The sequence below is a fragment of the Pyrgilauda ruficollis genome, unplaced genomic scaffold (genome assembly GCF_017590135.1).
Source record: "Pyrgilauda ruficollis isolate IOZ18807 unplaced genomic scaffold, ASM1759013v1 scaffold29, whole genome shotgun sequence".
NCBI classification, from domain to species: domain Eukaryota; kingdom Metazoa; phylum Chordata; class Aves; order Passeriformes; family Passeridae; genus Pyrgilauda; species Pyrgilauda ruficollis.
In genome coordinates this window covers 4,452,166-4,473,572 of record NW_024524266.1, presented here as the reverse complement: position 1 = coordinate 4,473,572, position 21,407 = coordinate 4,452,166, and the positions used below count along the sequence as shown (strand labels likewise).

Genomic DNA, 21,407 nt, shown 5'->3' with positions numbered 1-21,407 from the left:
TAACTATGATAATACCTATTTCTAAGGCACAAATCACTTAAAATGAATGTTGTTCACACAATTTGACTTTCTCAGTGTTTGGCTCCACTTCCATTATCAGCAGACCCACTCTGCACACACTTATGACCCACTCTGGCAGCATGACAGTAGCCAAGCATATGTATCGTGCTAAGTGCTTCATAAGTACAAATAAAAACTGTTTCTAATGCAGGTCTGAGGTACAGGAAAATGTACATATCCAAAAGACAGTAAGATGTAAGGAGAATGAACAGAAAATCCAGTATGTGACAAAGTGGGACAGATGTCAACAAGTGATAGCGAGGGAGGACTTGTACTATCTGCATATGTACCAGTGAAATACTATAGTGAGAGAAAGTGTAGAGGAAAGTTTTTATTGCCTTCATTGTTTACTGATACAAATTATGTATATGTGTGTATATATATATATATATATATGATAGCACACTGAGGCTAATTGAAGAAATTACTCACTAAGAAACTAGATAGAAATTACGACAAAATATTGCCATTCAAAATCTTCAGGGTACCAAAGAAGAATATAATGTCTTCCCTTAAATCAGTCACCTTACACATCTTGCTAATATAGAGGAAATTCTATTCATTTTTTTATTCTACTCATCTTACTTGAAAGTAGAAATTCAAAGTATTTGGAAAAACTAACCTTATTTCTGCTCCTAAAGGAAAGCTATGATGACTACATCAAATGGACATGCTTCAGTGAGGCAGCTAGTGAAAAACACCTAAGAAGAAGTCAGTGCAGGTATCCTGGAAATCATATATACAAGCAATACCTTAATGTTCTAATGTCTGATGTTCAACAGACAAATATTACAGAACTGAAAAAACTGGAAAAATTATATAGAATTTTTTAAGAAAATACTTCAGTTACACCTTTAACTTTCAATATAACATTGTTTATATTAATGTATTAATTAAATTGTTAGTATTTTAAATTTAATTGAAATATTAATAGTGTCTTGTACAAATCCCAGGAGTACTTCATGAGTTTAGGTAAGAAGGCCTTCAGTCGTGAAGAAATTCTTACTAAAATAGCCTCTATTTTTTGTTTCAGAATCTGTATCTAGATTTAAACCTTAGAAAGATCTTTGACAAAGACCTTCAGGAAGTTACTGGAACATTAATCATGGGTTAGGAGACAAAGGATTGTCATGAATCAAATCTGACTAGAAAACAAAAAGAGAAAACAAAAAGAGAAAACAAAAAGAGGAAACAAAAAGAGAAAACATACAGCTTATGACCCTTTGCAAAAATACCCAAAAAACAATATGGTAAGGTACCTTGATGCTACACCATGTTAAGCCCCTTACTATTTTAGTATATTTACTTCAGTTTTGAAAGGGAAGTAATTCACAGAGGAAAATAACAAGAAATCAGGGATGAGTAAAAACTCTTCAATTAAAAGTCATAAGAGAGATGGAAGAGAATTATCTTCTGAATTTTGCCTCTGCCAAGAGCCACAGTAAAAGTATACAAAACAAATCTAAGCTATGGAAAATTTAAAATTTTCCCTCCCTTATGATATATCAGTGAGAACATGTTACTAAACTTCAAGATGTTCCACAAAATTTGCAACTGACCCTTTTCATAATAATAAATGAAAACACTGTGCTCCCACGGATAAGTGATAGACGTTATGCTCAGATTTTAGAAAGACTCAAAGTGGAAATTCATCTTTATATGATAAAACCTTATATAATTAATGTTAAGGATCTTTGTAGAATCTAAATTGTCGGGATTCACATCTTAAACCAAGGTCATACTGTCTAGGATTAGGATCTTCTTAGCGATTTTATTTACTACACAGATCTTGATAGTCAACCATGAGAAAAAGGCCACTGGAAAGAGATTTTGATCCATCACTTCAGTATTGCTATATGTCTTCTGAAAAGGAATACTGCAGAAATAAACCAGACTGTGTATGACAGCAATTGGTTAGCTCTGGTTTCTAACTATCCAAATTTATGGTGGACTGTTCTGTAGTTAGGATCCAGAGTAATAAAACCTTCAAACAGCAATTTCCCCTTTTTGCATTGCATTTTGCAGCACTAGCTTAACTCTCCAAACCCCTCTTAAATTTTATTATTGGTGCTTATTTGGCTAGGTATCAAGAGAAATTAGGGAGCTAGAATTGTGGAGATTGGTTAAGAGCTTCTGATTTTAGGGCAGAAGCAATTATTGCTGAGCATACTGCTCCAGCTCTGACAAGAGGGTTAAGTGCCTTGATTCATATTTGCATTCATACAGCACTCAGAGACAAAAAGATAAGTAGTGGAGATTGACTAGCTAAGACAGGGTGGGAGAAAGGATATGTGTGTTTCACAGGTTTTTAAACTACACACCAAAGGAAGCGAATTCCTGATGTGTGGACACATAAGGGCATGCAGCATAAAGATTGTCCTTCTGCTTTTTTAGGCACATTGCTAGTCTTGGGGCTTCACAGGTCTGTTGCTCATTAACTCTGACAGAGATGTACAGACACTTTTCATCACACATGAGTTTTAATATGAATAAATTCCTCCATATGAAAATTGCTAGTAATGCAATTAATTGATAATTTTTACCTCAGTCCTTTTGAAAATGATGCATAATATACCTGTTAAATTAAGGATTTATTTTGATATGGAGGGAGTGGAATGTAAAGCAGAATTAATTGTATTTTAAAATTCTAAAACTGATTGCATAGGTCTTTTAATTTCTTTTTATTTTATTAAGAATGTTTCTCATAAAATAACAATTTTGTTTCTTACATTGTGATTATTTTCTAACCCACTTGTCAGCACAGCAGATGTGTTAACAGCAAACTACACAATTTTTCCTTTTTTTAAAAAAAGAAGCCCCATTACTATCCAACTAAACCTATCAATAAGACTTTTTTCTTAATCCAGGTAAGACCTATTTCAAGTTTTTTTCTGCACTGTAAGTATGAATACAAAATTTTGCAAGCCTTGAGAGAAAGACTCCATTTAATCAAAGTTCTTCAAGAAGACATATTCCCAAGTGTATTTTTTTCCTTCCTTATAATTTATCCTGTACCTTATGTCTGGCACTCTAGAAGGCAAATATTTTTTGGAGCTTCTAAAACACCTCAGGCTGTGCCTGCGGCTACAGATATGTAACCATATGGTTCCTTAATTACTTAAATCACTATGCAAGGCCTGTGTGCTAACGTTCAAGATACATTTCACTCTGGTGTTAGCCCAAGGGGACCCATATGATAGACAGACCTCATCACTTTGGCACTCCTTGTTTTTCTTGTGTAGCATTTTCTTTGAAGCTCTCTTAAAATGTAGGGGTCATTTCTCAGACAGATACCTACTGATTAAAAACTGTGGAGTCTTCTTGCTTGAAAACTTCTGTATAGTTATTGCTTACTCTATATTCCTGAATTTTTTCCTTTTTGAAGTTTGGCAGGTGATATAAATCTGGCAAGAGTGGAAAATTGTGTTACTTTTCAAAGGGACTTTGATAGGCTTGGAGAAATGGGCCAAAAGAGACCCCATTAAGTTCAGCACAGGAAATACCAAGTCCTGAACCTTCACAGCAGCAACCTCTAGCAAAGCAAAGGCTGGGGAGAAACTGGCTGGAAAGCAGCTCTGCAGAGAGGGACTGGAGGGTTCTAACGAGCAACCAGCTGAACACGAGACAGCAATGTGCCCTTCTGGCAATGAAGGACAACATCACTCTGCGATGCATTAGGAAGAACGCTTCTGGCCAGTCCTGCTCTCTGCTCAGCACTGGTGAGACTGCCTGGAGCACTGGGTCCAAGTGCAGAGCTCCCCAGTACTAGGTACATGGGCATGCTGGAAGGAGTTCAAACAAAGGTGATGGATGATTAAGCAACTGGAGAATTCAACATATGAGGAGAGGCCAAGATAGATGCTCATTCCGGAGAAGAAATGCTGACCAGGATCTTATCCATCAGTAGGGATTACATGGATTTATCTGAGTAAAGAGGACAGAGCTAGACTCTTTTAGTGGGGGGCCACTGACAGGACAAGAGGCAATGGGCACAAACTAAACCACAGAAAACTCCATTTAAACATAAGGAAAAGTGGTGGTTTTTTGTTGTTGTTGTTGTTGGTTTTTTTGGGGTTTTTTTTGTTTTTCTTTGGGTTTTTTTTGGTGTTCTTTTGCAAGTGTGATCAAACACTAGAGAAAGTTGCCCAAGGAGGCTATGAAGTCTCCATCACTGGAGATTTTCATAACTTGACTGGATACAATCCTGAGCAGTGTGCTATAGCTAACCCTGCTCTGCAGGGCTGGGACTGCAGACCTTGGGAGAAGCCTTCCAGGTTCAACTACTATAAGATTGCTGGATTTCTTTGATCTTTACCCCTGAAATAGGAGTAGAAAACAAATTACACAGCCTCTACCTAGTGAAAGAATGAAAAAAAATTAATCTCTCATAAAGAAACAAGAAGACTCATTGAATTTCATTAAAAAGAATAAAAACAAACATTCTTACTTTATTTTTAAGAGATCAAAGATTTGACTTTGGCCACATAGTACATTACAGTTTTGGTGCAAACCAAAGGAGATGTTTTTTCTTGCATTTTTCAAGAACAATCAAAGAATACTTACCTTTATATATGCCATTGTATCCTCCATGGACTTCTCCAGCACTGGAGATTTCTTCAACATGAGCCCCTTGGTCAGATGTAAAGTATACAAGAGTTTTGTCAATCAGATTATACTTCTCCAGCACATCCAGAACTTGCCCTAGGTAAAAAAAAAGAAAAATAAACTAAGGACAGCTTTAAGAATCACAGAACGAACTAGGTTGGAAAAGACCTTTGAGATCATCAAGTCCAACCTATGACCAACCTAACACTTCCTCATCAACTAAACCATGGCACTGAGTACCATGTCCAGTCTGTTTTTTAAACACGTCCAAGGATGGTGACTTCACCATCTCCCTGGCCAGACAATTCCAGTGCCCAATAACTCTTTCAGTGAAAAAATGTTTTCTGGTGTCTAACCTAAACTTGCCCTGGTGCAGCTTAAGACTGTGTCCTCTCGTACTGTCAGTTGTTGCCTGGAAAAAGAGACCAACCCCCACCTGACTACAACCACATTTCAGGGAGTTGTAGAGAGTGATGAGGTCACCCCTGTGTCTCCTGTTTTCCAGGCTAAACAACCCCAGCTCCCTCAGTTGTTCTTGACAGGGCTTGTGTTCCAAGTCCTTCACCAGCGTTGTTGCCCTCCTCTGGATGCTGGGGACTTTAAATTACTTTTTCATTAGCCTTGGCACATATAAATATTTGTGTCCTTATGCCTTTTTGAGACCACTTTTCACATAAACTGTCTTATACTCAGCAACTGGCACATGCAGCACACAGTAGGGCACAACCACACAGGGCTCGTAGCAATCAGGACCATGACGCAGCTGCTGCAGGGTTTCTTGAAGTGCAACATGAGAGGATTTGTGCACATCAGAGAAAAGGGCTAATCCACAGAGAGCAAGTGACTTTTGGAAGCAGTTGCTCTCAATCAAGGAAATCCCTTAGCCAGAAGATTCAAGTCACTGAGGATATTTAGTAACACCGAGGAAAGAATCTCAGCATGCAGAGTAATCTCACAGTTCAGGGGTAAAGCCTTGCTGCCTAGCAACCTATAGAGGCAGCATGGCAAAAATCTCAGCGCAAGTATTAGAGTAAGACAAAAAAAAAAAAAAAAAAAAAAAAAAAAAAAAAAAAAAAAAAAAAAAAAAAGTAAGAGAATGCATGTAGCACTTTTAAAGTATGCATGATTTCACTATCAAATCTAATAATTAGCCCTTAATATCTCATCATATGGAAAGACACCAACTAAACTCAAAATGTGAAAGGTAATAAACATACCCAGGTGCATATATTTAAAAGAAGTCTTGTACCTCTTAGGCACCATGGGTTCATGCTTCATTTTCACAAAGGGCTCCTCACACTGCTTTGGCACTCTGGAGGACCTTGCAGTTATATAAATTACACTGAAACCTATTTAGACTGAACTCTTTAGAGTGTGTTTCTGTATGAATGAGAGTGAAGCTTCTTTTTGGAACTTGCTCCAGTGAATTTTATACTGATTAGGAATCTAAAATTATTGGTCCTGGAAAATGACCAAAACTTAAGAATATAATTCTTCACATCAGCCTGACAACGAACCTGTCCTTTAGGGATCTCAGAACATAATAAAGATAATTCTGTCTTCACAACCATTTTATCTTTATTCTTTTACTTATGCATCCAAGAATGGTCCAATTTGAATGTTAATTTTGATTTGCTAACCTGACCACTAAGAATTAATTCATCATCTGATGCCAAATTATTGTGTCAAAGAGGATGAGATAAGAACTTTGAAATACAGAGCCTCCTAAATGGTTTTCAGATCACTGTTTCTGTTGCTATGCTCTTTTTCTGGATAAGAAGTAATTACCTTACTTTATTGCTACTATTTCTAGCTGCCTCTTAATGCTATATCATTTTAAATCTGTCTTTTTAAAATGGTTGACTGTCTTAATTTTTCAAATGACTGGGCCAAGAATAAAGGAACATCAGCTGCTAAATTTAAGTAGATACCTGTTGGTCTTGTTTGTAAAGTAGGAGCAAAAAAGAAATGTAAGAGTAGGAGAATTTGTTTATGTAAATTTTGAAGCCTCGTGGGAGTTGAAATTTCCCAACAGAGCTGAGAAAATCTGTTACAAAGGCTGACATTTTAAAGCTTGTGGGTTGAGGGAAAATCATGCAGATCCATCTGACAAGCCATGCGCTTGCTGCATGAGGTGGATGGACTTAGTGCTAGAAAAGAACGAGGCAATTTCCCATTGGCTTCTGAAACTGTTTGGAGAATGTACGTGCTAAGTGATTACAATATCTCTTGGAAACGTGACAACGATGATAAAAACGTAGAGTACAAAGATAAATTAGTAAATGATAGGTAAGTATTCAGCCACGTGACCTTCAGAGTTCCCTTCCAACGTACATCACGCTATGGCTTTGTGATACAATGACAATAAATAGTATTGTGCAGAGAAATATATGTGCAGTGATGTGCACAACAATTTTTTTTTACATACATCATGTTCATGATGAAATTGAACTTTCAAATTAATCTTGTATATAAACCAAAATGAAAATAATATAAGAATGGCAAGCAGTATATAAAATTAAATGATCTCTGGTAATCAAAGGCATTGGCAATCATTCAATAATGACCACTTTGATTTACCAACTAATTTGGGAAGATATGAGAAGCAATGAAAATTGTCTCACTATCACAGATAATTAAACTTAAAATTAAAAATTAATATTAAAATTAAATATAAGACATTATAATGAATGTTTTTAATGAGGTTGAGTAACTCAGCTTGCTCTGAAGAAAATATTAAATTCTGACACTCAAACACATCCCATTTTAGAAAAAACCCAGCCATATAAAATGCATAGAAATTCTCATCCATTGTTAAACTCAATGGTATAACTTAAATTTCCTTCAAAAGGATTTTGAAACACAGAGGATTGCCTACATTAGGTTTAACTAATGAATGCTAAAATGACAATTTATCTTAGCAGCAACCTTTTTCAGTACAGATGGACTAATAGTGGTAATTCAAAAAACAGTATTGTCAGAGTATGGCAGTCACACTCAAAAGCAAACCTTCCATTTATATTTTGATCTTGAACACTGGCACCTACTTGAATGAAAACGGTAAATAAACAGCAAAGTGTGTGCTACCAGGAGATAAGACACATTTAAGGGCATTTGAATGATATGACTCCGATTAACACAAAAAAGAGTTTAAATTAAAATACCTTGCTTGAAACCCACATTCTGAAAAATTAATTGCTGTACTGATCTGTGTAGATGGTACCAGTTTGTTTTCTTTCTGATTTGAACAGAACATAGTTGGAAAGACAACATTTCTGAATATCCAAATCAATCCAGCTGATGGAGCTTCATAATTTCTGCAGCTATTTAGCAACTAGAATTTCAGATCAAGCTACTCCTACCACTGCCATTATGGGAATGTATTCTGCAATGTAGGTGACTAACATTGTAGCAGACAAAAGTGCTAGATCATTGGACATACTTCTTCCATTTATGTATTTTTAAGATACAAAACAGATTGAGAACTGTGTTAAGATGTTACTTGTTTTAAGTAGTATATTAGTGCTCCAAAATTTAAGTGAAGCTTTTTGTGAAATATACTGAGGAGCGCTTTCTGTATTCCGCTCTCCATTCTTGCTTCAAGCTGTGTAAAATTATAAAGAATTGTTTCACTCTGAATGTGAAAATGCCAATTTCAGTGGAGTGATAGCCATGTGAAAATGAGAAGAGCAATTGACTGTGTTCTTTGGAAGGAAACACAGCACCATGCCGCTTTTCAACTTCTCCAGCACAGCCTGAATGGTAGCTGAACCAGCCTTGCTAATGATGATCGTAATTACTGAGTTTTGACTCATGTAAAGCTCCTACTGTATGCATCTACAAGAAGAGATAGGGTTTATAAAAAATGACTATTCATTTGTAAACAAGGTACAAACACTGAAAAACAAAAATGTGTTTACAAACACTTTAGTGATTTGGAAAAGTGTTTAGTCAAGCAAACATATGAACAAATGCATTTTATTCAAAAATTAGTTTACTGACATTTCAAGTCAATGGGAAAGAAATATTATTTGTGTTAATTCAAAATAATTTAGAGTATTGCTGAAATTGTGAATAAGAAGCTAGGAAATAGAATACCTCTGTGTAATCTAGGCATTAGAAAAAAATAGCCTCCACTTGTGATGAAAGCTTTAAAGCAGTCTGCCAGATTCAAAGAAAAAACATGTTCCAGAAGGAGGGTTAAGGATCTGTCTCAGGAAAAGACAGTTGACAGTAAAGGAAATTCCTATTCATGTAACACTATTTTCCAACTCCAGTACACTTTCACATGCCTCTCTTGTATCCAGAAACTTACAGCAAGATTGAGACAGTTATTGAACAAAGATTCCAACAGATCAGCCTGGGAAAATAAGCCATCACATCACTGCCTAGAAGAGGCAGTTTGATTGTGTTGGGGTTTTATTGTTTTTATTTGCTGTTTAGAATTTGCTACTGCTGCTCCTGTTTGGTTTTGAATAGCACCATTAGCCAGAATCACAACTTGTAGTCAGCTCCGGGTACTCACCTCTGTGAGTGGCAAGCCTTTGAATAAACGCATAAAATCCTAAAAATTACTGCTACCTGCATAAGCATTTGGAAGCACACATTTCTCCCAGAAAATATATTGATGCCTTTCAACTATATACCCATAGGTTTACTACATAGTAAGCCTCTTGGGAGTCCCTTTCTGCTACAGCAGTTTAAGGTTTTGCCACAGTTAATCATCTCTTCAGGGTTCAAAGGCTAAGATTTGAAAACCTTATGAAAACTTAATGTTGCAGCTTCTGCATACCATCATTCACAAGCTAACAATCATTTTAATCTCTATGTTGATTTTCTGTGATGAAGAAAAGTTACTTCACTTTAATGCACTGATCTGATTACAAAATCCACTGACTAAAACTTTTGTATTAAAACAAACTTATAACTAAGATCAAGACACCCCTATTTTAATTTTAGCTTTTGTACATTTGAGGTTATAAATATGCAAATGTTCCCATAGTATGCTCAGAGCCATCCAGTTTCCTTTGATAAACATGTAAATCAGCTTGTCTCTGCAGTCGGGAAGTAATTATCACTTTCAGACCTAGTCATTGAGTACAACACTTGAGGTAAAGATGGAAAATAATAAAACGATTGACAGCAACACAAGAAGTGGCTGCACATATGATGAACAGTACATAAACTCTGCACGCAACTTGTTTAACATTCAGAGCTACAACACAACCACTGCAGAGTGGAAATTCTGGGACAAAGCTTTAGAATGTGCTATGGCACATTATCTAGCCAGGCAACAAAACACATCCACCTTCAAAGACTTCAAAGATTCCCATAAGGAGGACATTAGCATATGAACCTCAAAGGTGAGAGTGAATACTAGATAGTACGACTCTTTTACTAGAACAGAAAATAGATGCATAACTAATTACAAAAGGTATAAGGTTCTTCCTGCAGAAAGAAAGTAGAGTGTACATTCAGTACAAAGACTTGAATCAGTACTACTGCACTACTATTTCTAAAGTTACACAATGGAAACAATCCGTACAACAAAATCTTCTCCAAAAGTACATAGCTGGAGTCTCAAATGTGCTAAGCTCCTGCTATGATAGGTTAGTGGGATCTTCAATGTCAACAGGAAATTCTGCCAAAAAGTAGCATCTGGTTCTGAAAAAACACATCTATATTAGTGTTTTAATTTGTAACAGGAATGCATATTTGCAGTAAATCCAATCATGGACAGTTAACATATTTATGTTTCCATAGCAAAGCCCTCTTGGATTTTGTGAGCTGGATTTCTTTCAAAGTCTAATTTCAAGGACAAATCCTGGGAATGCAACTAAGGCATTCACACATAGGCATTCAGTCAGGGACCACAGTAGAGCTGATCTGAAGTGGGTTTCTAATCTCTTCTGGTGTGCTGAGAGTCTTTTGCCAGATCAGAGGACAGTTCAGACCTGCCACTGTCGGCAATTTTAAACATGGTAGGATTGATGAATCCTCCAGTAGAAATCTAGAGCAGGCACAATCCAGCTCCAGCCATGTATGCTGCAGATACATTGAGAGTGGGATTTACATACTCATACACAAAGCACAAAGTATGGATTTTCATATGCAGCTCACCTATGCTAAGAATTTGGCCCCAAAAATTCTGAATTCTTTTCTAAGTGAAATAAGGTAATGCGATTGTATTACCTTATATGTAAAGTAATACAGATGTAGCTACCTACAAGATATCAGATAAGAAGTTCTTAGGTCCAGATGGTCTGTAGAACAACAGTTCTTTGTTAGATTCCTCTAGACTCAGAGAGGGACAAGTAAATAAGCAGAAGCGCTCAGAAAAGGGCAGTCTTTTAATCAGAAAACAAGGCAACTTTGGTGTGGTCAGCTAAGCAATCAGTATCAACTTGCTTTTTGTTTGGATTCAGATTGCCATGTAGCTGTAAACTTGCAAATCACTTTGACCCTTTATACAATATTATAAGTATAATGTGTCTTTTAGACCCTCAGGATGAATTTTCACCACAGTGCACAGCAAACTAGGTACGCACACTGCTTAGCAGCTTTGAATAAATTAACCAAATTTTAACTTATGCATAAGGTTTTTCCTAGACATGAGTACCACATCTCTTATTTTTCTTATGCACATAGGTTTAAATTATTTTTTAAATATAAAAGTTGGAAGGATATTTTAGATATGTACATGTGCATAATCAAGCACAGAGTTAAGTGTCTGAAGACCTGTAAGTATAGCAGCAATAGGGACAATGCAGGATGGGAAAGCTTCCTGTACTGCAGCACTAATGATGGATTATTACAGGTCAAAAAGTATAGCTAATCAGTAGCTATTTCCTTATTAGTATTTAAATTAGCTAATAAATGCATTGCTTGAAATTCACTTTTAGACCTTACATCTGTTGAACATAAGTCAATGTATTTCTAAAGTAAGTTTTGATTTTTAGCCTGCTTAAAATGCTAAAATATGAGAAATGGTCATGCAATTTTAGGAGGGTCCATTGCATTTGCATTTTGCATGACAGCTGTGATAACTTTTTGGGTAAATTTGCATCTTCATTCTGCACATATCTAATATGCCACTTCACACATACAACTAAGATGAATAATGAAAAAGACATTGTCTCATTTCCCACTTTCAAGTCTCCCATGTTTTCTTCCAAATTATGAAAGGGATTTCTTTAGGTGTGACCTTGGCAAACTGTAGTGACAACTGAGGGGTACTATTCAATTTTGAATTAGACTGTCAGGTGAACTTAAGGCTTCAGGTATTTGACCATTCCAATATATGCTGATTGTGATTGATTGCACAAATGGGGAGTGATAAAAGAAACTCTTTCCTATGTCTTCAAAGGTTTAAACATTTATTAATATCAGACTAAGTTTTAAACTGAATATGTATATGGTCCTAGAACCAAATGCATAATGACAACATTTTGCCAGATTAATATATGAAGCATTATGAAGAATGTAAAGCAGAGGAAAAAATTAACCCCCCATTTAAATCTTCTGCACTTTTCTAAAAACTTCAAGCATTTGCCAGTTTTTTATTTCATTTTTATTAAGAAAAATTCAAATTGTAAAAAAATGGCTGACATCAGAGCATAAACATTTATCATCTTTCAGCAGCCAAATTTCTTAATCTTTGCTGAATTTGGAAGCAGGTTTTAAACACTTGCTATAAATTACATGCCATACAGTTAAGAGGAGTTTTATCATGATTGAATTATATCATCATGAAATCTCAATAAATTTAATTTCTGGTTTTCTGATTTTATTTGTGCAAATCTAATCTAACATGAAAGTAGGTGTGTGTTAACTCATTCCCAATACACCTTTTTTTTCTTCTTGACACAAGGATCATGACACCAGGCACAATGACACCATGCACACTTGTTAAATTCACCGACTTCTCTAACTTTTGTGCCAAAATGCTACTAGACACTCAAAGCCTACTGTGAAATCACCATCTCCAAAACATATTACTTGATAATTAATCTCTATATAGACACCGTTACTACCAATAAGAAAGCAAACCTGACTATGAAAATTGTCTCAAGGGACTTTTCCACTTATGATGTAGACTCTACTCTGTCTTCTCTAGATGACTTTCAGAATTTAGAAAAAAAAAATACAAACAAATACACTGAGAGCCACAAATTATGATTAAGCACCTTTTCCTTCTGGTATATGTGTGTTAAACATGACAAATATATGCTGACTTCAGTTCCAGAGGATCCTGTCTGAAGGGAAGGCAAATCATTTTTCAGGTCATCCTCACTGATGATAGATTACTAGCTCAAAAAGATTACTCACTATCTCATGAAATGGCAGTTTGATTCCTTAATCAAAATATCCTTAATCACTTCATCTAAGTGCTCTTGAAAAAATGTTTACAGCCTATTCAAAAAGAGTTTTTGTTGAAGTTTCAGAGTAGTATTCAGTAGCACAGCAGATGCCTATGAGGAAGAAAAAGAAAATCTGCCTTTTTCTGGTCTGATGCCTGGAAAGAAAAATATGCCATTCTTGTTTTAAATTGGTTTGGAAATACTTGAGGACTCTGCTTAGACCAAGATGTGTTTGATGCCCCTAAGACATGGTGGAGTCATGAGATCAGAGAGGGGCCTGAGACCATTAGGCTCATTTCTTTGCCTTTTCTCTAATTTTCACTCATATAATAATAAAATAAAAAAATGAGCATGTTACATGTGAAATTAATAATTAATATGAGTTTGCAAAAGTTTAACACCATGAACGCTATGTGTCATTTTGTTTGTAATGAGAAGTTACAAAAATGGACAAATATATTTTTCCTGTGTGAAGGCAAAGCAGAATTCTGAAAGGGCTCTGCCTTGCATATAAGGAACACAGTGAGATGTGTATTTTAGGATAAATCTGAAGGCTAGAAGTGAGATGAGGAAGGATCATTGACAAAAACACCAGAGATCAGCTGAAATATTTACATAGATACATGGAACAAATTAGTCTAACTGTAATTAGACACTATTTGGGGAAGAGAGGAGGTATTGCCAAGGTAAACTCTTCAAAGAACAGATGGCAAATAACCACTTGAAGGCCCCAAGCAGCACATTTGTTACTTATGGGAATAGCACCATTCCTATGGATAGACAGGCAGGTAGAGGGTTAGTTCCTCATTATTAATGTATTTTTATTATAAACTAATCATTTCTGAACTTATAAAATCAAATTTAAGAATTTGTATATAAACAGATGTCTTTGAACAGGAAATGTTTGGAATCTTCACATTTCACATGAATAGCTCTGTAACACACTGGTGTTTCAGTATCACATACAGAGAGAAGGAAGTACAATGCAGCAAATAGATTTCTGCTCTAGAAGGCACTGGAAAAGTAAGGCTGGCTATACACAGGAACTGACTCTATTGTTATCAAGATTCAATAAGTAAATATGGTAACAGTAGGATAGAGCATTAATTTCCTGATAATATATTTAATATACCAGTTCCTCCTATTTAAAACAATTATTTTCTACTATTTTGCCATGAATTCCTAAAGTTAATATATAACCAGGGAAGTAACTAAATGTCTCATCAAAAATCAGTTTACAGTCTGAGAGGTAAATATGATATTATTGTCTAGTATTTTTTGCCAAGCAGGTCCTCAAAGCTCTCTTTAACTAGGCCATCTATTTCTTTACGAGCAGCACCTGGGGGTTATTGCACAAGAAGATTGGCAAACTGCAGCAGAATCACACAAAAGTTGGACTGAGAAATTGAGGATATGGAGCTTGACTACCTCAGTTCTAAATTAGCACATTGTTCTGTGGGATGTGCTGGTTACACTGTGTCTCACTCTGTCCTGATGTTGGTTTGGAACGGGCCTTCAAAGATCATCTAGTCCAACATCCCTGGCTTGGGACATCTGTCACTAGATCAGGTTACTTAAAATCTGGCTTTGAACACTTCCAGTGATGCAGCATTCACAACTTTTCTGGGCAACCTTAAAGTTCCAGTGTCTTACTGCCCTCATTGTCCAATATTTCTTCCCAATGTCCAATCTAAATCTACCATTTTGCTGTTTCAAACTTTTGTCCCTTGTCCTATCACTACAAGTACTGGTATCGTCTTTCTTCAGTCTTTCTTATTATTTATTTTCCTTTATATACTCTCCCTCGTGCTTTCTCTCCAGCATCTCTCTCAGCCCAGTCCTCTCAGTCTGTCTTCATAGGAGAGATGCTCCAGCCCTCTGCTTAACTTCACCAACCTCCTCTAGGCCAGTCCTGAGAGGCACACATCTCTCCTGTGCTGAGGATCCCAGAGCTGGATGCAGCACTCCAGGTGGGATCTAGCAAGTGCAGAGTAGTGGGGCAGATACACCACCCTCATCCTGCTGGCCATGCTGCTTTAGATGCAGCCTAGGACATGGTTGGCTTTCTGGCCTGCAAATTCATGCTGCTGGCTCATGTCCAATTTTTAATCTGCCAAATGGAAAGGATAAATTATATATGTTTGGATTATAAACAAATAAAAAAGTATTCATTTATTGCTTGCTTAATGTATGCTCTGTGATTTTGTGATGTCAAAATCAACTGAACTCTGGTTTAGAAGCACTTTTCTACCTTTTACACAGCAACATACTATACATTGGAATACTCTGTATTGGCTATACTTTTCACATTAGCACAGCTAGTATCTTCCTTGACTTTACTAGAAATAATGAGGCATCCTGAACTATCAATTTCTTTCAAACACCTGGCATTAAGTTATCTTTGGATTCAAGGGAAGGCAAAGTTTATGCTGCTTTTTTGGGCTAGGCCAATCTTTTCTTTAGGATTAAAATGCAGTTACATTTGTATTATTTCTTGTTTCCTGCTTTGTTTTTTGATGCAAGTCTGATTAAGAAATCAAAGTAAGCTTGATTTCTAACCCACAGCTATCTCAATCACTGAGATACAAGAGCCTAAAGAACCAAAATCCTTTCCCCTCACAACAGTGAAATGGCAACAGGACTATAAAACCTTGTAAACTGAAGGACCTAAGTTAGTCACACTTAATTGTAGGCAATGCAAGTGTGACGTTATAGTTGAGTCCATCCAGTTGTTTGCTAAAAGGGCACTTGCTGAAAAATGAAGATTCCTCTCTTTTTCTCTTCTTTCTCCTTCTTTCTATTTTTTCTGGAAGCTGGTTAGAAAAAAAGGAGGTAAGGGAGAGAAGGATGCTCTGCCTCCCTTCTTGTGGAATCATAAGGCTGCAAGATCCACTAAAGCTGTAGAATATAACTTCATGCTGGTCTAAGGCAAGAATTTGATTATCATGGAGTATTTTTTTGCTCATCCCAAGAAAGCAATTCAGCCCTTAGGGGTCAGGTGTTCCTTTGGATATTGAGCTTAGTACTGTAATACAAAATCAGTTCAGTGTTCTCAGGGTTACTGAAATGTGCTCTTCATAAGGAAATGTTATAAAGAAGTTTCATGGGTAGGGAGAGAGAATGATTTAAAAATAGAAGTGTGTATACAAAGTCAAAAAAAAGCAAAAACAAAAAGAAAGCACTCAAACTAGTAAAAAATAACCTGAGTACACTGTGAAACATACAACCATTTCCCCACAATCAGTATTAAAAAAGAATGATAGAAAAGAAAAATAAAGATTCAGTTTCAGTTTTCCTTAAACAGCATCCTAAATTGAAATAGAAATGCCCTTTTTTACAATGAAGTGATGAGGGGAAAAGCTCCAGAGCAAAATTACTTTACCAGTCTGCCTTTCACTAATCATGACATCATTACTCTACTGCTTCTCCTAGCCCTAAAAATTTCATTATTTATCTAATTTTTATATTTTGTTATTATAAAGAAAGCAATAAAAAGCTTTCTTTAATGCAATATGTTTTTATAAAAATATTATTTTATAAAAATATTATAAAATAATATTATATTATTATATTATGATAAAATAATTATATTATTATAAAATATTATTTTATAAAAATAATGATCTTTAGCAGTACTACCACCCAGCCTATTATATAGTGTGGTTGTTTTAGCACTAAGTCAAATGTACCATTGAAAGATTACAAGCCAGAATCAATAAAAAAACAGTTCTATAAACCTCATCAATAAGAGCTTATTACCACCTGGAATTTGAGCCTTGTGATTCAGCAGTGTGAAATTCTGCATGGAAATTCACTAATTGGAACCAGTCTGTTGATGAAGAATACAGAATCGATATTGTCATAAGCTTTATTGTATGATTACTGCTTTCACTCAGAATTAGATTACCTTTTTTTAAGCAGCACAGTCTCAAAACAATTAACATACATTTCAAAAGAAGAATGAAAAATTTTCATCAAAAAAATATCTCTCTCAAAAAAAAAACCCCACTGTGGACTATTCTAAGACTTTTAAAGAATAGCATTCTCAGTATCATCACTGAAACTGAACTGCACATGATCAGTTTTAGGTTTTTTTCTACACCTAATTGATATGCAGCCAGCTATGAAAAAATGGTAAAAGGCTGGAAGACATTCCCTGAACCATCACAGAAACTGTTCATATCATTATGGTCCGTATATTGAAGAAGATATTTAATTATCCTTAAAACGTACCACTTAGTCACCAGGACCAGAAGAAAACCTGAGTTCCTGAGCCCAGGTGCACATTCTAACCATTTTCAGCCTCCAGCATGGATCAAGACCATGAAAAAATTACTTATCTTTCCCCCTTCCCAAATCCCATGCCAGCTGAATTAAAGTCCTAATGCTTTACTATAGATCCAGATCTGGATTAGTGGGTAACTAGCAACAAAGTTATATCTCAGGAGTTAAAACTGAACATCATCTCTGTGTCTCAGTTTTTCTTCTGGGAAACAGATTAATGATATTCCCTTATCTTACAAAGGCTTTGTGAAAATGCTTATTTGCAAATCTGTTATACACTGTAGCAAAGTACTGACACAGAAGAGATGAGATGTGTCAAAGTATCTGTCTTCAAAACAGAACTTCAATAGCATGTGTTAAATAAAACATGAGAACTCATATTTAACAATGAGGAATATACCTACTGTTGAGAAGCTGCTCATTAAGAAGGCACTCTGATAAGGAGATAGGATTCCAATGGGAAAAGAAATGGCATGTAAACATATGTTAGAAAACTATACCCCGCGACACAAGCATAGGAAGAATGATTTTTTTCTATCTTTAAGTACTTGTCTTCAAGTCTTACAATGTTCACTTGTGCCTTCTGCATGTTTGTATGCATTTACATGCTGTGTCATCTATGGTAGGGTACTGGGTAATCCACTAAAAAGCTATCTGAAGGTACAAGGAAGAGGGGTGGATGAGAAGGTTTAAACACACAGACTAAAAATCCTTGACATTTTCAGTTTCTTTGTTCCTTAGTTTCATGTTTAGACTTCTTTCAGACATGCAACTACTACCAGAAACATCCTTCTCTTCTAACACAGTCACATTCTTTATAAAACCATGATTACAAGCTCCATAAATACCTACACAGGTATGCTTTCAGTGTCCAACTACTGAAGAAAAAGGATGGCAAAAGTCATGTTCCTAATTCAGAGCTGAAGGTTAAGGCTGACAACAGCAACACTTCCACCAAAGTGAGTAAAGTCTGTCATCCTGATCCCTTGCTCTGGATGACTGATTTACTAAATTCCTGTGGAGCTTTTCTAGCACAGTGCAAATGTAATTTTTTTTAAAGCTTCACATTATCTGTGCTAAAAAGGTTGCTATGCAAAGGCCCTTGATGAGCAGAACCTTTAGCAGCTCCCTTAAAACTGTTTTTTCCAGTCTGTATTTTGGAGATTATCTACAATTTGAAAAAATTAGCTCCATTTTGTTTCCTTATTGTAACCTTTATCTGAATTCATATTCAGACCTTTGTCCATATTGACTTGAATTCCTGCAGGTCAATTTTGGCTTAAAACTGTGTTCTTAATTGTTCTTAATCTCACTGTGTTCTTAATCTCACTGATTGTTTTCCCTACCCACCTTAAGCAAGGAGCAAAATCCAACAATACCACTTACATGTAAAATTAAACTTCAGAGCAAAGGTGAAACAAAAGGTTGGTTGCACATTTCTTTAGAGAATTTCCTATCCTCCTTGCCTGGATTTATCCTCATTGCTTGGAGTCATCAGGACTCTCTCTTATTTAGTTTATCTAAAACAGGTTTTGAGCTTTCTCTTACTAATGGAAATTAGCTTGTCTAAGAGTAATGCTAATTTTCTTTCACCAATTACAGCATTTTGATCTAACACAATGTCATGTCACTGTTTTTGTAATAGACCAAATTTTAAGAGCTTCATAATTAACAGAAAGCCTTTACATTTTTGAACATTACATGACTATATTTTTGTAAAGACAATTGCACAGTGCCCTATCATACATTGTGCTGAAAATTTAACTTCTGAAATATCAGATGCAAATAAAACCTCTTAAGCAGCTGGCAACAAATTTTGAACCACAGCACTATTACCACAAACTACATTACAATGAATTTTTCCATCATGGAGTACTAAGACATTATTTGAACATGACTGATTAAAAAGTGCAACAGAAATGGTGACTTAAGATATGCCTTGTAATCTTGTAAATAATGTTCTGAGAAGGAGCTTTGCTGTATACAAAGATGTGAAATATAAAAAGAAACTATACTTAAAGAGGATTAGGTAGATCAGGAGGCTTATCATAGTGGAAACAGGAGTCCTTCATCACCTAGTCACCTCTTAAATTTGGTCCCATTCAGTAGTGACTGAAAGTCATTGCTGCTTAGTGATATATGAAATGGGTTTGGGTTTTAGAGCAGATTGTAACTGGAACACATCCATATCATAAAAGGCAGAACCACAAATGTTGTTAATCTGCACCCACACTGACAATTTTCCTAGATGTGACCTAAAAAGTGAATGTGCTTCAGGAGCTTAACTACTGTCTTAGCTGAAGAAAGTCTCTTTAATGCTTGGGTAAGAGCAGAATGGCAAGACAGGGTGAAAAAATTCTATCCTTGTCACACAGTACCCGTATTGGCTGAATACCTTCTTCCTCAGAGGTGCTGGCTGAACATCTTTTATGATAAGAAAACCAGCCTAATGTTAAACCTTATAGATTTGAGATGTACAGCAGTATACATTCAGAAATGCAAGGTCAAGGAATGCATTATTAGCATCAGGCATCTATCTCCAGACTTTAAATTCTATTTTTCGGTTTTGAGGCTCAGACAACATTATGTCACATTCACAGTAGCTGGATAAGATCAGTGCTTATCTGCTGCTTCTGATCATGTGGCATCATTCTGCTTTGCTTATCTTTTTAATCGATTTTGCAATGTTACAAATGACTACATGAGGTGAAAAGCCATGATAAATTAAGTTTATCTTGGTGTGCAGGATTTTTTCTTGGGAAAAAAATAAAGATAGCTCATTCATTTTTTTTCTCAAAGCAATAGGAATTTATCCTTTTTTTTTTTTTTCTTCTCATATTATTAATAATGTTTATTTTGAATTTTAGTACAATTCAGAATTCTCAGAGGATTTATGGTACATTTTTAGGTTGTCCCTTATAGAATTGGTTTCTAAATAAAGGTTCAAAGTGTACAAACACAACAAACTGATACAAAGACATGAGAATTCAAAATAACAACCACTAACAATTTTATGTAACAGAAGAAATTTTCATTTCTTGATGAAATTTAATAATACTATGCTGTTTACCAAAAGGAAGATAGTTACTGTTCAGTATTGGAAAGAACATTAAAAAGCACACAAAACCCCCACAAAACCCCAAACACCCAACCTCTAGGCATGTAAATTTAGGCCAGAATAGCCTGAAAAAAAATTAAAATTAAATTTTAATTACTTTGTAATTAAAAATAATAAGTCAACTTGAAGAGCTTAAAGGACTGCAAAAAGTGAAAAAAAAATTACTCTTTTTTCTCTTTGCTTTGTGAATGCATTAGACTATGTTACTTTCATCAGAGCAAGAATTCCTATGAGTCTTTTGGGCATAGTTCAGTTTTCTGTCTCCTAAATATACCACATTTTCCAAAGTAACTTTTGTTTTGTTTCTGAAAGCATTATTTTAATTTACTAATGAAGTGGTGTTACATCTATTACTAAAAAGAAAGAAAGATGCCACAGGGGTCATTAAAAATAGTTTCTACTAAATTGGAATGGTATTCACTTAGACCTTTCATTTACATCATTCCAGATAGAATAAAGATCAAAAGTAGAGGATGTGATCAAGTTCACATACTTAGCATATTAACTAACAAGCACCAATTCATCAGATAAAAGGTATGTAAGGATTTAGTTTTCATCATCTCACAATTAGGTGGTATAGAGATTAGGAGCCACAGCTTAATCCTGCACATATTACTGATATAATCTCTTTTACAATACTAGGAAATCTCATTAGGGAATAAATAAATTAGATGTTTTTCTCAAAAGTCTGGAGCTGGCTTGGTGGAGCTTCTGTCCTTCTCTTCCTCTTTGAAAATGCTTTGTGAAGATATGTATTTATAGAAACTTCTTAATAATGATAACAGTGGAATAAAAAAAAAAAAAATTGAAAAGTGGTCTGACTTTCAGATAGTCCTACTAGATTCCACCCCAGCTGTCCTTCCTCAGTGAAGAAAGTATGATTTCTGCCTTGCTGCATTTCAGTACGGGCTACATGTCGCCCCAGAGAGTTGTGTTGCAGCATATTGCAAATGCTTCAACAAGTCATAAATACTCTTCAT

The 21,407-nt window shown here is 35.5% G+C and overlaps 1 protein-coding gene across 1 annotated transcript in view; it reads right to left on the bottom strand.

Moving 5' to 3' along the window:
- The window catches only part of STS (steroid sulfatase), a 106,436-nt gene that overhangs the window by 34,758 nt on the left and 50,271 nt on the right, over positions 1-21,407 (bottom strand). Inside the window, exon 8 of the mRNA XM_041472348.1 lies at positions 4,624-4,761. Coding sequence (XP_041328282.1) covers positions 4,624-4,761 — 138 coding nt within the window. The remainder of the gene's footprint in view (positions 1-4,623; positions 4,762-21,407) is intronic.